Source organism: Cololabis saira, chromosome 13, assembly GCF_033807715.1.
Source record: "Cololabis saira isolate AMF1-May2022 chromosome 13, fColSai1.1, whole genome shotgun sequence".
NCBI lineage: Eukaryota > Metazoa > Chordata > Actinopteri > Beloniformes > Belonidae > Cololabis > Cololabis saira.
Window position 1 is genome coordinate 27,221,014 of NC_084599.1, and position 14,078 is coordinate 27,235,091.

The 14,078-nt window shown below is 41.9% G+C and overlaps 1 protein-coding gene across 2 annotated transcripts in view; it reads right to left on the reverse strand.

Annotated features, from left to right (window-relative positions):
- LOC133458514 (adhesion G-protein coupled receptor D2) overlaps positions 1-14,078 on the reverse strand; it is a 102,262-nt gene that overhangs the window by 9,563 nt on the left and 78,621 nt on the right. The window contains exon 24 of one of the 2 annotated variants that reach the window (XM_061738487.1): positions 13,114-13,196. The exons of the other annotated variant lie outside the window; for it this stretch is intronic. Coding sequence (XP_061594471.1) covers positions 13,114-13,196 — 83 coding nt within the window. The remainder of the gene's footprint in view (positions 1-13,113; positions 13,197-14,078) is intronic. 2 annotated transcript variants of the gene reach the window in all.

Consider the following 14,078-nt stretch of genomic DNA (forward strand, 5'->3'; position numbering starts at 1 on the left):
GAGGTCATCGTCCTTTCCGTCCTCCAATAAAATTACATTTTCCTGCACTAGACACAGACACACCTTTGCCTCATTGTTTTATTTTTGAATGAAGATCAAGGCACCTGGTTCAGACTTAGGGCCTGTGATTTGTCATGAAACAAGGATTTATATGGCTCTCCTATCCTATGATACTCATCACATCTGCAAGTCAAGGCCATAAATCAGATGGGTAGGCTGCACAGTATTCCATTCATACACTGGACGTAAGGACAAGGATCCAGCAGTGTGTTTTTTAAATTAAAAGATAAATATTGAGTTGTTTATGAAAGCCATTACACATCAGTGATGCATTATTTCATGATTCAACACAATATTTTGGAGGCACAACCACATGAACATGCATGCCTCATATTTATGGGCTCTTTTCATTTGTCTTCAAAAAGAGTGGTTAAACTGTAATGAGAGGTGCAGGCAGAGGATGGAGGGGGAAACAGTCCAGGGCCCTACAGGAAGTGATTTAATGTCCAAAAAGACATGCACTTGTTTTTGCTCTGTTCCTTTCCTGTTGTGTTCTGATAGGGACTTCCTCTCCCCAGTGGGGGTGGACACGGTGTCATCGGTGCATCCATCCCAACTGCTTCCACCCACCCACGGCTCCCGGAAATCTCCACATGCTGTCATCCAGCCCTGGCAAAAATGATTCTTAAACTCTTTGGACATCTGTTCAGAGTGTGTGGAGGACTTACCGCTGAGAAGGTAAAGTCTCACTGGGTCCAGAGCAGTAAGAGGAGGAAAAATACATTCTTCATTGTCATTTTGTATGCACCTATGTCTAAGTGAGGATTTGAGAACTTTACGTGTGTATTGTGTATGGACCTAGGAGAGCCAAAGGACTTAACCTCAGCCACGGTAACACCAGGATGATCTTTTCCTGTCTGCCCCAGTATCTCTATGACCAACTCCCTTCCTTCCCGCAAAAGCACACAGCAATACAGCACCGTGCTGCATGTGTAAGAGCAACCACACTAATGAACATTTCTTTATCCACAACCTTTCCTACACCTCAACTCTTGCTCTAATCCGATAATATTTTCAATTGAAAACAAAGGCCAGTCTTCTGATATTCTTTGTCCTCTTGATATATGCAACTGCCTCATATCTCTGCTCGGGCTTAAAGCTGTAATCTACTAATAGATGCACCAAAATTACCTAAACAGTATTTACACATTAACAACATATTTTAACTTTCAACTTCTATTATGACTATTATAACCCATCCTTATAAAATTAAACAATTCCTTTTCAGTTCATTTAATCAGTCACCAGGACACACTATTTGGCCTAAAATGTACAGTATTTAACGTCCTGATCCCTTCTGTGATCTTGGACTTGAATGCCTGCAGGAATGAGGGTATGTAGTCACACAGGCCTGATGGAGAGAAGATCAAACCCTGGAACCTCATTTTAAGAGCATTCCCTCAAGGCACTTGTGTTATCCTCTTTAGGGTCCAGGTGGGCTGGAGCCTCAGCCACAGGTTGAGAGGTGGAATAGACCCTGCACAGGTTACAAGGTGATCACAGTTAAACCAACTGGTCATCCAAAGTAAGATCATGCAAGGACTTATGTTATCTAATTTAATAATGCAACCCTGGCACTTGACCAAAAATACAGATTATATTAAAGATGCATAGATTAGATATGGATTATGAACGAGGTTTTTCTGTAGAAAGGTGTCAGCTGACTGTACTGTGCAGGTGTGGTATTGCCCCCAGTTTTATCTGGCCTTTCCAGCAGTGATCAAAACATGTCATGGCACTGTGCTTATCTGTCCTGCTTCACCTTGAATGATTTAAAACTATCACACACCCACAAAAATGCAAAATGACTCTCTTCTTGCTCATGCACCCGATCCAGCAACACACTGGCGCTGTGGGTCATGTGCAAACACATTCAACTACAGATGACGGAAATACACTCAGTGTTGCCTGTGTCTGCAAAGGATGTGAGCTTCTGTGATGGCACATTAACGATAGGACCCATGACAGCAGTATGCATCAGCTTCACTTAACAAAGCATCCTACCACTTTTTAATTCAATGAGGATTGTTTAAGTAAAACAATGGCTCTCGGCTCCATTGAGGGTAAGTAAAGGGTGAGAAAGGTGAGTTTGTAAATGGTAATGGACCGGTGTTTTTGTAGTTTAGCCCATAGATGATCCCCTGGGTTCAACAGGGTCGTTTATCAGATGTATAAATGTGGTGCACGGGACATCCGCTGTTTTTCAGGTAACCAACAGCTAGGATGACAATGACCAGGTTGGAAGGGAAGTACAGTCAGACATGGTCACTATGGAACTATAAAGAGCATTTGAAGGTATTTTGAGTCAGCTATGTTTATATTTTGGGACATATGCACAATAGCCTCTTTATAAGAAAGTGCCTTGATTAGATTGTCCGTGTGGAATACCATTTGATGAGTTCATGTGCATTTTTTGTTCAAGTAGGATTAGGCAAAGAGAATTCTAATAATAAAAAGACCTCTTAGCAGTTACAATCCCCACATATGTAGGGATGACGTGGGAAATGCATTTTACTCTTATTTTGTTCCAGATGGTTGCCCAAATAATTGTTTCAGTACATATGAGCAGATGTGTGCAGTAAGCAACAAAGTCAAAGCTGATGTGTGGTTCTGACAGCAGACATACAGTATGACCATTTTATGAATGTTGAAACAATTACGCAACCTGAGGTCAAAATGACATATCCGTCACCTGTTTTGGTCAGAACACCACATCCAGTTCTGTTTTCAACCATGTCTGTGCTGTTGTATAAAGCAGCTGGTTTTAAGAGATAGAGTCCGACACTGTACTTCACTCCACATCCCTCTCCATGGCATAATAGTCTTTTGAGATTTGTGTGCATCAATGCAATGACAACAAATGGAGGGCAATTAAACAAACAAACAAAAAGATGTAGTTGGAAATTTCCATTTGGTTATGATATTTTATAACTGTTGCACCTTTTTACATATTTACATTTAATGCCTTTAAGTTTAACTTTAAATTACAGAGTCGGTACTGCTATCGATACCAATAAGAAGTATCTGATAATGTTGATAAAATCCTGCGATAGGTGTAGAAATATACACCAGTGTGACATTAAAAAGATAAACTGGAAGCATCAGATCACATCAAATATAACATTGTCTGATGTTATGAATCATCCTCAAGAATAATGTCATAATATTAAATGCCAAATGCCCTGCTCTCATTATTCATCAGTAGTTGATACATATGGGAGAGGTATTACTTTGAGAAAACCTAATCCAACACTACAGTATGGAGTTGCATTCATCAGTGCCACCTAAGAACAGAAACCGGATGTTGCTGAAAAAAAGGAAAGTTGTGTAATCTGGACCAAAGATTAAAAGGAGGATCCTGCTAAGCAACGAACCCAAAAGCCAGGGTCTGTGTTAGTCTGGGGTTGTGCTGGTGCCCTTGGTAAAGGTGATTTATGCAGCTATGATGGCAACATTTATGCAACAAAGTGATATCATAGAGGAACACATGTTGCCTTTGTATCATCTCTTCCAAGGATGTCCACACGCAAGACAAGCATAACATTCTGCACACATTACAAAGGCAAAGCTGAGTAAGAAGAGGTTCATGGGTACTGGACTAACCTGCCTGCTGTTTTGAGCGGCTCCCAACTGAGAATGTGTCCAGAATTTCGAAAGAAGAAAAATGTGACAAACCCAAGTCAGTTTGGAGACCTTCAGATGTGTTTGTAGGAAGGATGGGACAAAATAACACAATTGACACCACATAACTTGTTTTCTTCAGGGTTAAAATGTCTAACAAGTGTCGTGAAAAGGAACCTGAGACACTGATTCAAGGCCAGAATTTATTTTCGATATTGGAGGGGACAATAAAGGAAGTAAATGTCAACAGCGAGATTACCATCACTGTCCGTTGACTTTCTCCCCGACTATTATTCTTTCATCTTTCAAATCAAAACTAAACCCTATAAGAATAGACATAAGTTACTTTAAATAGTCAGAACTTCCAGTCATTTTATTTGTTAGAACAATAGGACAGGACAAATAAAATTACTTTTTTGTAATCTTAATGTGAAAGTTCCTCATTTTTTTACAATATGAAAAAAGATAAACTCACATGAAACCCTTCTATCTCTCACTGGCTGTTCTGATCTCTCTGATCCCAGCTCTGTTCTCTGGTTGCTTTTTTTTCAATGAAACTAACTATTTAATTAATGGTTTATGAAAACGTTATCTGTCTTTAAAATTAGTTTTGACAATCTACTTACATTTTAGTGCACTGAAAAATTAAAATGTGGCCCTTTTTCTTTTCTCAGCTATTTGATCTGGCTGCCAAATATGCATCCACAAACATTAAAACTGTATACGGTGTGAAGAGAAGCCATACACCTCAACAGAGCCGCAGCAAAGACATCTGGTTTAGTAAAAAGGTTAACTTACAATGTGAATACCCAGAGTCAAACAAATGATTTATGACACTGATAATCTGTGATTATGTAATTCTGATCAAATCATTTGTCCATACTTACACTTTTGAACTGAAAAGAGGAAAAACTGCATGCCCTGTGTGTGCACTAATTTATCTGCACTCCTGACAGTCCATATGGTTTATGCTAATGTCTACTCATGCAGAGCATCAGGTGTTAATGAGAAACCTCTGGCTGGTGATCAGTGTTATTGATTATCCTGAGCTCTCAGCTTTAAGCAGGACTAATTGATCAATCACCACTAGTTGCTTTGGATTAATGGAACATGACTGGTATATCATCCACCCTCCCCAAGGCACACGTACCTCTCATTAACAGAGTTTGTGTTTGAGGTACAAGCATTTATTATGAATATGATTATGTGCATTTGTAATGAATAAGGAGGAGGGGTATAAAATGGTGCAGTCACTGTCTCAGTCATGTCATCAAAACATGTATGACGATTCAGGGCCTAGAAATAGGAAAAGCCCAAAGAACTTGCTTTCCACAAAAAGTGATATGTACGTAGTAAAAAGCAAACAAAGTGACAAATTCTATGTGATTAAGTTAATCCTATGTATCCACACTTGTATCACACTAATGCCTGTAGTGACAGATGTGATGAGTCACATTTCTATCTCAAACTGTAAAAGTAGCAAATGTATGATGGAAGATGTATGAGAAACAGAAACCCCACCAACACCAGTGAGCACAAACAACAGGAATGTCACCATGTGCAAGGGCGACATAGTGATGATAAATTGCTCACTCAGTTTTAAGGAACTGTCAGGTGATCGTGAAGATTTATTTTTTTTTACACAGAACAGATTACATTTTCAGACTTCAGGCTTAATTGTTATTTTTTGGGAACGCACACACAGATGTGAGGACGTTGTGATATACTGTTGACACTTAAATGATTAAAAGTGTCAGGTGCGAAATCCCTTTATTAGTACAACCACACCAGCACCAGCAGTCCCCCTACCAGAGGGAAGGACAACACAGGTCAAAACAGGAAGCCACAGCGCGCACACACACTTATGCACACAAAAGTTCAAAACCCTCTCAACGAATGACTGACATCCTGACTGGCCAGTCGCGACTCCGTGGGGGATATGTGTTTTCGTGTGTGTGGAAGGGTGGACTGGAGATTCCAGCTGGCCTGTCATGGGACTCCCAATCGCGTGTGAATGGTACTCAGAGGGAGCAGTGGTTAACAGGTCCAACAATGAAACGCTTAACAGGATGAAAATGTCAGCTGGGGTGAATTCAACTGGGCAAAACTAGGAATACATTTGTAATGCTTTCATGAAACGCACAACATAAACCTTGGAATTAAATAAAAATCTTAACTTAAAATGCATATATTATACAGTGTATATTATATATACATACATATATAAGTATGTGTGTGTGTGTGTGTGTGTGTGTGTGTGTGTGTGTGTGTGTGTGTGTGTGTGTGTGTGTGTGTGTGTGTGTGTGTGTGTGTGTGTGTTTCCCTGTAAGGAACAAGGGTAAAATTCGTCAATCCAAACTTTTAGCCAATTGTATATTCTTGCTATTCTTAATCTAATATAAAAAAAGGTGTTAATGTGTTAAGGTCAAGGGACAAAAAAGAAGCCAAAAATTAAGTAACTGATTATTGAAGCATGATGTGGGTTGTGATAAAGCTGGATAATTCTCCTCTTACTGTTACTGTGACAAAACGTTACCCTATAAATCCAAACAGCTTATCAAATTAGACATTTTAGATATTAGTGGGCCCAAACGAAGTGACAGCGTTGTGTTATGGGGGGGTCAAACTTAATTCCCAGTTTTTATTATCTGTAATATTATCTGCCCTAATCTGTAGACCCTGTATCTGTAGGAATTTTTTTTTCTCGTCTTTTTCCTTCTTCTGACGAAAGGAGGGCCTTTTTGCCCCCCTAAACGTGCCCCAAAAGTCACCAAATTTTGCACGCAAGCCAGGCCTGGCGAAAAATTTGATATTTAATGGTTTGCATTAATGGCCGTGGCCTAATGGCTCAACAGCGCCCCCTAGAAAACTTAGTGCCTCCAGCCCCACAATATGGTTTGACGTACATGGACGAAAATTGGTACACACCTGTATCATGTCGCAACTTAAAGAAAAGTCTCTTGGCGCCATGGCCGAAACCAAACAGGAAGTCGGCCATTTTGAATTAATCGTGTAATTTTGGCGCAATTTTATGCCATTTCTTCGGCTGTTAATGCTGCCCGAACCATAATGTGCACCCAGGTGTGTTATACATCGAAATGTGTGTCTCGATCCTGCAACGATGCGCATTAATTTTCTCAGTCAAAAGCGTTACCGTGGCAACGATAGACGCCAAAAAGCGCGCCCCCCCTTCATCTGATTGGTCCATATTTGATAGTTCCTACTTTCTGCCATAACTTTTGAATGGTATGACATACAGAGTCATGGGTGGTGTCATCGGACTCGGTTTTGACTCCTTCACCATAATTGGTGCAAATTAGCCCCGCCCCTTAACCTTCTGATTGGTCGATATGTGATAGTTCCTATTTTCTGCAATAACTTTTGAATGTTTTGACATAAAGACTCGTGGGTGAGACTAAGAGCGGTTCAAGCCTATCATGAAGAGGAAGACAGCAAGGACCGTAACGTTGCCCGGAGTCCGAGTGGACCATGTTCTCTGCCTCCATTGTCGACGTGGCAGCTCGAAGTTGTGGTCGCACGGTCTCCGGTGCCTGTCATGGCGGCAATCCTAGAACCTGGTGGTGGACACCGGAAGTACAGGATGCTGTCAGACTCAAGAAGGAGTCCTACTGGGCTATGTTGGCCTGTGGTATTCCTGACACAGTAGATAGGTACCGGCAGGCCAAGCGAGCCGCGGCTCGGGCGGTCCTGGAGGCAAAAACCCGGGTCTGGGAGGAGTTCAGTGAGGCCATGGAGGAAGACTTTCGGTCGGCCTCAAGGAAATTCTGGCGGACCGTTCGGCGCCTCAGAAGGGGGAAGCAGTACTCTGCCGGCACCGTTTATGGTGCGGGTGGGGAGCTGTTGACCTCGAATGGGGACATCGTCGGACGGTGGAAAGAACACTTCGAGGATCTCCTCAACCCGACTGACATGCCTTCCACTGAGGAAGCAGAGAGTGGGGACTCTGGGGCGTGCTCATGCATCACCCAAGCCGAGGTCACTGAGGTGGTTCATAAGCTCCTCAGTGGCAGGGCACCGGGGGTGGATGAGATTCGCCCTGAGTACCTCAAGTCTCTGGATGTCGTAGGGCTGTCTTTGTTGACACGCCTCTGCGACACTGCATGGAGGAAGGGGACAGTGCCGCTGGAGTGGCAAACCGGGGTGGTGGTCCCTCTCTTTAAAAAGGGGGACCGGAGAGTGTGCTCCAACTATAGGGGGATCACACTTTTCAGCCTCCCCGAGAAAGTCTACACCAAGGTACTGGAGAGGAGAATACGGCCGATAGTTGAACCTCGGATTCAGGAGGAACAATGCGGTTTTCGTCCCGGTCGTGGAACACTGGACCAGCTCTACACCCTCCGCAGGGTGCTCGAGGGTTCATGGGAATTTGCCCAACCAGTCCACATGTGTTTTGTGGATCTGGAGAAGGCATTTGACCGTGTCCCTCGTGTTCTATGGGGGGCGCTCGGTGAGTATGGAGTCCGGGGCCCTCTATTAAGGGCTGTCCGGTCTCTATATGCTCGGAGTAGGAGTCTGGTTCACATTGCCGGCAGTAGATCAGACTTGTTCCCGGCGCATGTTGGACTCCGGCAGGGCTGCCCTTTGTCACCGGTCCTGTTCATAATTTTTATGGACAGGATTTCTAGGCGCAGCCAGGGGCTGGAGGGGATCCGGTTTGGGAACCACAGGATTTCATCTCTGCTTTTTGCGGATAACTTCATTGGACCGGGACCTTCAGCATGTGCTGGGGTGGTTTGAGGCCGAGTGCGACGCAGCAGGGATGAGAATCAGCACCTCCAAAAGCAAGGCCATGGTTCCCCACCGGGAAAGGGTGGCGTGCCTTCTCCGGGTGGGTGGAGAAGTCCTGCCTCAGGTGGAGGAGTTCAAGTATCTCGGGGTCTTGTTCATGAGTGAGGGAACGATGGAGTGGGAGATTGACAGACAGATCGGTGCAGCGTCCTCAGTTATGCGGTCGATGTACCGGACTGTCGTGGTGAAGAAGGAGCTGAGTTGAAAGGCGAAGCTCTCGAATTACTGGTCAATCTACGCACCTACCCTCACCTATGGTCATGAACTTTGGGTAGTGACCGAAAGGACGAGATCGCTGATACAAGCGGCCGAGATGAGTTTCCTCCGGCAGGGTGGCCGGACGCTCCCTTAGAGATAGGGTGAGGAGTTCGGTCACCCGGGAGGAGCTCGGAGTCGAGCCGCTGCTCCTTCACATTGAGAGGAGTCAGCTGAGGTGGCTTGGGCATCTGTACCGGATGCCTCCTGGACGCCTCCCTAGGGAGGTGTTCCAGGAGGCCCTCCGGGAGGAGACCCCGGGGAAGACCCTGGCCTGGGAACGCCTCGGACTCCCCTCGGAAGAGCTGGAGGAAGTGTCTGGGGTGAAGGAAGTCTGGGCATCTCTGCTGAGGCCGCTGCCCCCGCGACCCGGGAACGGATAAGCGGCCCTTCATCTGATTGGTCGATATCTGATAGTTCCTACTTTCTGTTATAGCTTTTGAATGGTTTGATATAGGGAGTTGTGGGTGGTGTGATAGGCTAAATGTCCAGGCCTGAAGACATCTACATGCAAGTCATACAAGCGCTTCCACTGCAGCACACCTGAACATGCTTAAGGGTGCGAGGGCCTGTTCATCAGCTTTAATTTTTTTTCTTTATTTCTGAACTTTTACAAGTTCCAAAATGACAGAAGGCTTGAAAAAGTCAAACACAACTGAACAGTGACACACAACATTTAATTATACTTTTTTCGAATAGTTCTCGAGTAATGCACTATGTAAAAGAAGATTTCAAGTATCAGCATAGAGCCTCAGACTCTTCGATATGAAAGCCCAAACCATGGACGTACAACACTTACCATCTCTACCTCCAACTATTTAGTTAACCTTGACCAACTAATCAGCCACGCATAAACAACTCACACTCTCCCATCCTGACGTGCACATTGTGTGGACTGAGACTGTGATTCCACCCAACAACCTCTGGTGTGAACTTAATTGTGTATACTTAGGTATTGGGTTTCGGACTGTGCCCAGACCCACAGCACTCAAAGAGAAACAGACACGGTGCATTAAACAACAAGTGATCGAGTGATAAAGTAAAAGAAGAGAGAGTGTAAGGGACACGGACCACCCAACAGCTGCGAAAAAAAAAAAAAGGTTGGGTGGAGAACAGAGTCAGCTTCGATCAGCTTAGAAGAACGACAGCTATGAGTTGTTTTGCAGTGGCCATTTACCAAAGCAAAAGGAAGCAGCAAGTGAAGTGAGAAAAACTCAACTGACCACGTTGTCCATTTTTAACTGTATTTTCACAGAATATATAATAATCTGTTATTTTGTTTAAATAAAGCGCCTGAGAGTAAAAGTAAAGTAAAAGTAACCTACAACATAGTTTTTATTTGGTAAAACTTTTAGCATATGAAGAAGACAACAACTTTACAGACGCGTGTTCATTTCCAGGTCGTTACGCTGGTGGAGGTACATTTATCTTATTTTCACTTTTAATTAAGAGCTAGTACATTTCTTTCCAGAACTGAAAAAATGAAATAAAACATGACCTTAAATTAAAGATAAAACCTTTTTTTTTATTTTATGACATGGCTGCTTTCAAAATCAATGGTAAAATTAACATCACTTAATATTTATTCAGCAGCCATATCCACAATTTTATATGAAGCATGCAATTTAGTCACTTTGTGAAGCAGAATTTCAGATTAAAGTTGATGGACCTTCAAGAATCAAAGGCCAGCTCTGAACCACGACACCTGAAAAAACCATGAAGGCCACAGTGAGTAAAACGCTTGCATCTTCTCAAAATAACCATTCACACTGATTGGTGTATTTGATGTCTTCACAAATGTATTTAAATCTGAAAACATAGTCAGTTGATCTCAAGCATAAATAATTTTTCTTTCCCTTTCTAAAAGCAATTGCGCCTTGCAAAAAGTTCAAACTAATTTCAACAAAGCCTTCAATTTATTAAAAACCTGCATGACTAGCTTTATTCACTTAAAACGTGTCTGGATGACAGTTTTGGAAGATTGGTTACGATTTAACTTTTCTGATGAATTCTTTAAGGTGGACTTTTCAACGTGTGATGTGGTTCCATTAATGGACACAAGGGGGGTGAGGATCTGCAAGTCTTAAAAGCGCTTCAGTCGAGAGGCAGTCAGTCAAGCATTGCTTGAGCATATGTGAGGTTGTTTTGAGAGCGAGTGGAACACAGAAAAAGACCTCTGATGAGCCTGGAAAGGTTTGTTTCGCAAAATTGGCACAACGTATTGTGAGTTGGTGGTAATTTTCTTTAAAAGCTGATCTGCCAACTGCTGTATAAGGAACTTGAAACCTGATTGATGAATAATTTTGTTATTCTTTAGTGAAGTCCATGCCTCAATGAGATCAAGCAGGAATAAAAGCCAAAAAGAAAAAGCAAAGTTCTAATTGTGATTTTTGTGGTTTATGATTCCAATTTTTAACCCGACAGTGCAGTTTTAAGGGAATGTTCATATAACTGTGAATAAGATTCCTAGCTATATTTGTACGGTCTTGTGTAGTTCTGTACTCTGGTCATATAAAAAGTGAAATATTGTGCTTGGAAAGACATTTCACTGAAAATCTTTTGCCCACTTTGTAAAAGAAGTAATTACAAGGAAATAGTACAAAGCAAACCCTCCATGAGTGGATGGATGAAAGGTGCCAAGGAAATATCTAATATGGAACTTTTAACTAAGACACTATTGGAGGAATAGTGTTTAAAGCCGGGCATACACTGTGCGATTATCGGCTCGTTTTGAGACGATTTTCCAGTCGTGTGACTATTTTTTGGATTGGGACGGATTTTGACCCAATCGTTGCTCGTGCCTCGTGCAGTATACGTGGGGTAACGACAAGAGATTAACACCTCACGACGAGCTCCCGATCACAAATCGTGAGGTCGCAAGAAAATCAAGCGTGTTTGAAATCCTGGTCGCTCCTCGTGAAGGAATCGCACAGTTGAAGCAGCTACGACCCGATTTGCCTCATCCTTTCGCAGAGAGCATGCGCAATCTCTGAAACCGGCCTCGAGTTCCAGTACACAGAGGTCCGACGGGAGGATTATGATCGTATAGTGTGAGCAGACGGGTCGCATCAGAGTATCGGGTCGTACAGTGTGAGACCATAAATCGTGGGCTGTGAACTTTTGAACTCCGCGATGTAGCCATGCAGTGTGAGATGAGGCAGTCTCAATCGATTTAAAATATCGCAAAGTGTATGCCCAGCTTAAGGAAGAGGAATATTGTTGATATATCAAGGTCAAAGGTCAAATGTACTTATATAGAACACCAAAAACGACAAAGTTGACCAAAGTCCTTTGCAAAAGTAGGAAGGCATAAAAAAATGCATTATAGGAACAGCAACATCAAAATAGCAGTACAGTAGAATATGTATTTGTGTCATACTCTCAGAATTCTAAGCCAAAGAAAAGAAGCATGTTTTTAACCATGAGTTGAGCATATATGCAGTCTGAGCAGTGCCAATATGACAAGGCTGCCACCACAAAAGTTGGATCCCCCCTTTGCTTTAATATTGATCGCGGAACATCGAGATCAACTGGTTTGTTGACTGCAGTTTTCTTACAGGATGTGTGCAGAAGTTCTGACAGATAAGAGGGTGGGGCAATCCATTTAAAACTTTACAAGTCAACAATAAAATCTTAAAAATCTGTTTAGAATCAGATGGGGAGCCAACGGAGGAATGCAAATATTGGAGTTATATGAGAATGCTTCTTGATACATTTTATTTGATCCATATGTAAACATGTATTTACATTTAAATGATAAGTGTATGAGAATCTGTGACATGACAAAAAAATTAAGCTTTAATGATATCACAGGAATATGATAGGTCATGTTGAGAAAATGTTCTTAATATTTGTTTGATTGTTTTTTTTAATGATTAATTTAATGTATTTTAACATCATCAAAACATATTTTTGCTATATTAGGTTAAAGGCTTAAAGATAAGCATCATTATGGGCAGGGCTTTTGTTTAGCAGGTGAAAAACATGTACAATAGTGTACCTAATAAAGTGGCCAGTATATTTTTGATCCATTTCTGTGCTTAATTGTAACATTTTGTTTATTTATTTTTGGTTTTTGCTCTTTTAACCGACGTAAAAAAAAAAATACAAAACAGTCAAACTTGGTAGTTGATAGCCTAGAAAATCAGTTTAAAAGTTAAAACGGATTTTATTCAAGCTGAACCGTACTAATTAAAAAGAAACAAACTAAAATGAATATGGAAACCCAATATTGTAATTGCTTAACAACTGATTTGTGTTTTTGTCTTAATATTAAAGATAAAAATCTGCTGAATTTCAGTGATGTCCAAACCTCAATTTTCTCGTGAATAATACCGTTTCCTTTGCACAGTGCAAGTAGCCAGTTACCTTTCTGTCCATATGGCTGCCTTTGGAAGTTTGACTCTGCGACTCTTCCAGTTTCGCTGCAACACAAGGAATGGATGCTTGACCTGAAGGATGAAGCATGCAGACACAGTTAGCTCTGCCAGCAGTGTTCAGTTTCACTGAAAACTAAACAAGCTCATAAGAGCATCTAAAAGATCCAAATTTTACCAACAGGACATGGTGGATTTGTATGTTTAATTTTTCAAGCTTATTCTTTCTCATGTTTTTACAGTGTAAAGACAGACAGTGCTTGAATGAAGAACTAATTATAGCAATTTAGTTAAAGTTAAAGCGTATTTCCACTTATTTCTTTAAGATAAATCTTAGTACATTTCTATGAGCACAGTCGTACAATAATAACTAATAATTAAAGCTGCAAGTAGCGATGAACGGGCCCTCGCGCGTGCAATTTTCACCAATAACAGTCAAGGACTCAAAACTAAGTTCGATGACACCACCCATGACCAGAGGTGGCAAATCCGGCTTCAGAAAGTAAAAGTCCTGCCATATATTTGTTCTGTCCATTCACTAAAACCAGGTGAGTTCACTAATTAGCTCATCTACCTGGCTGAAGAGCTGTGCTGATTAGAATCAGCTGGTTGAGTGAATGTGCAGAACAAATACGTGGTAGGACTTTTACTTTCTGAAGCCGGATTTGCCACCTCTGCCCATGACTCTTTATGTCAAACCATTCAAAAGTTATGGCAGAAAATAGGAATCATCAAATATCGACCAATCAGAAGAAGGGGTGGGGCTAATTAGCACCAATTATGGTCAAGGACTCAAAACCATGTCCGATGGCACCACCCACGAGTCTTTATATCAAACCATTCATAAGTTATTGCAGAAAATAGGAACTATCACATATCGACCAATCAGAAGAAGGGGGGGGCGCGCTTTTTGGCTTTTGACTGAGAAAAGTAATGCCCATCCTCGCAGGATCGAGA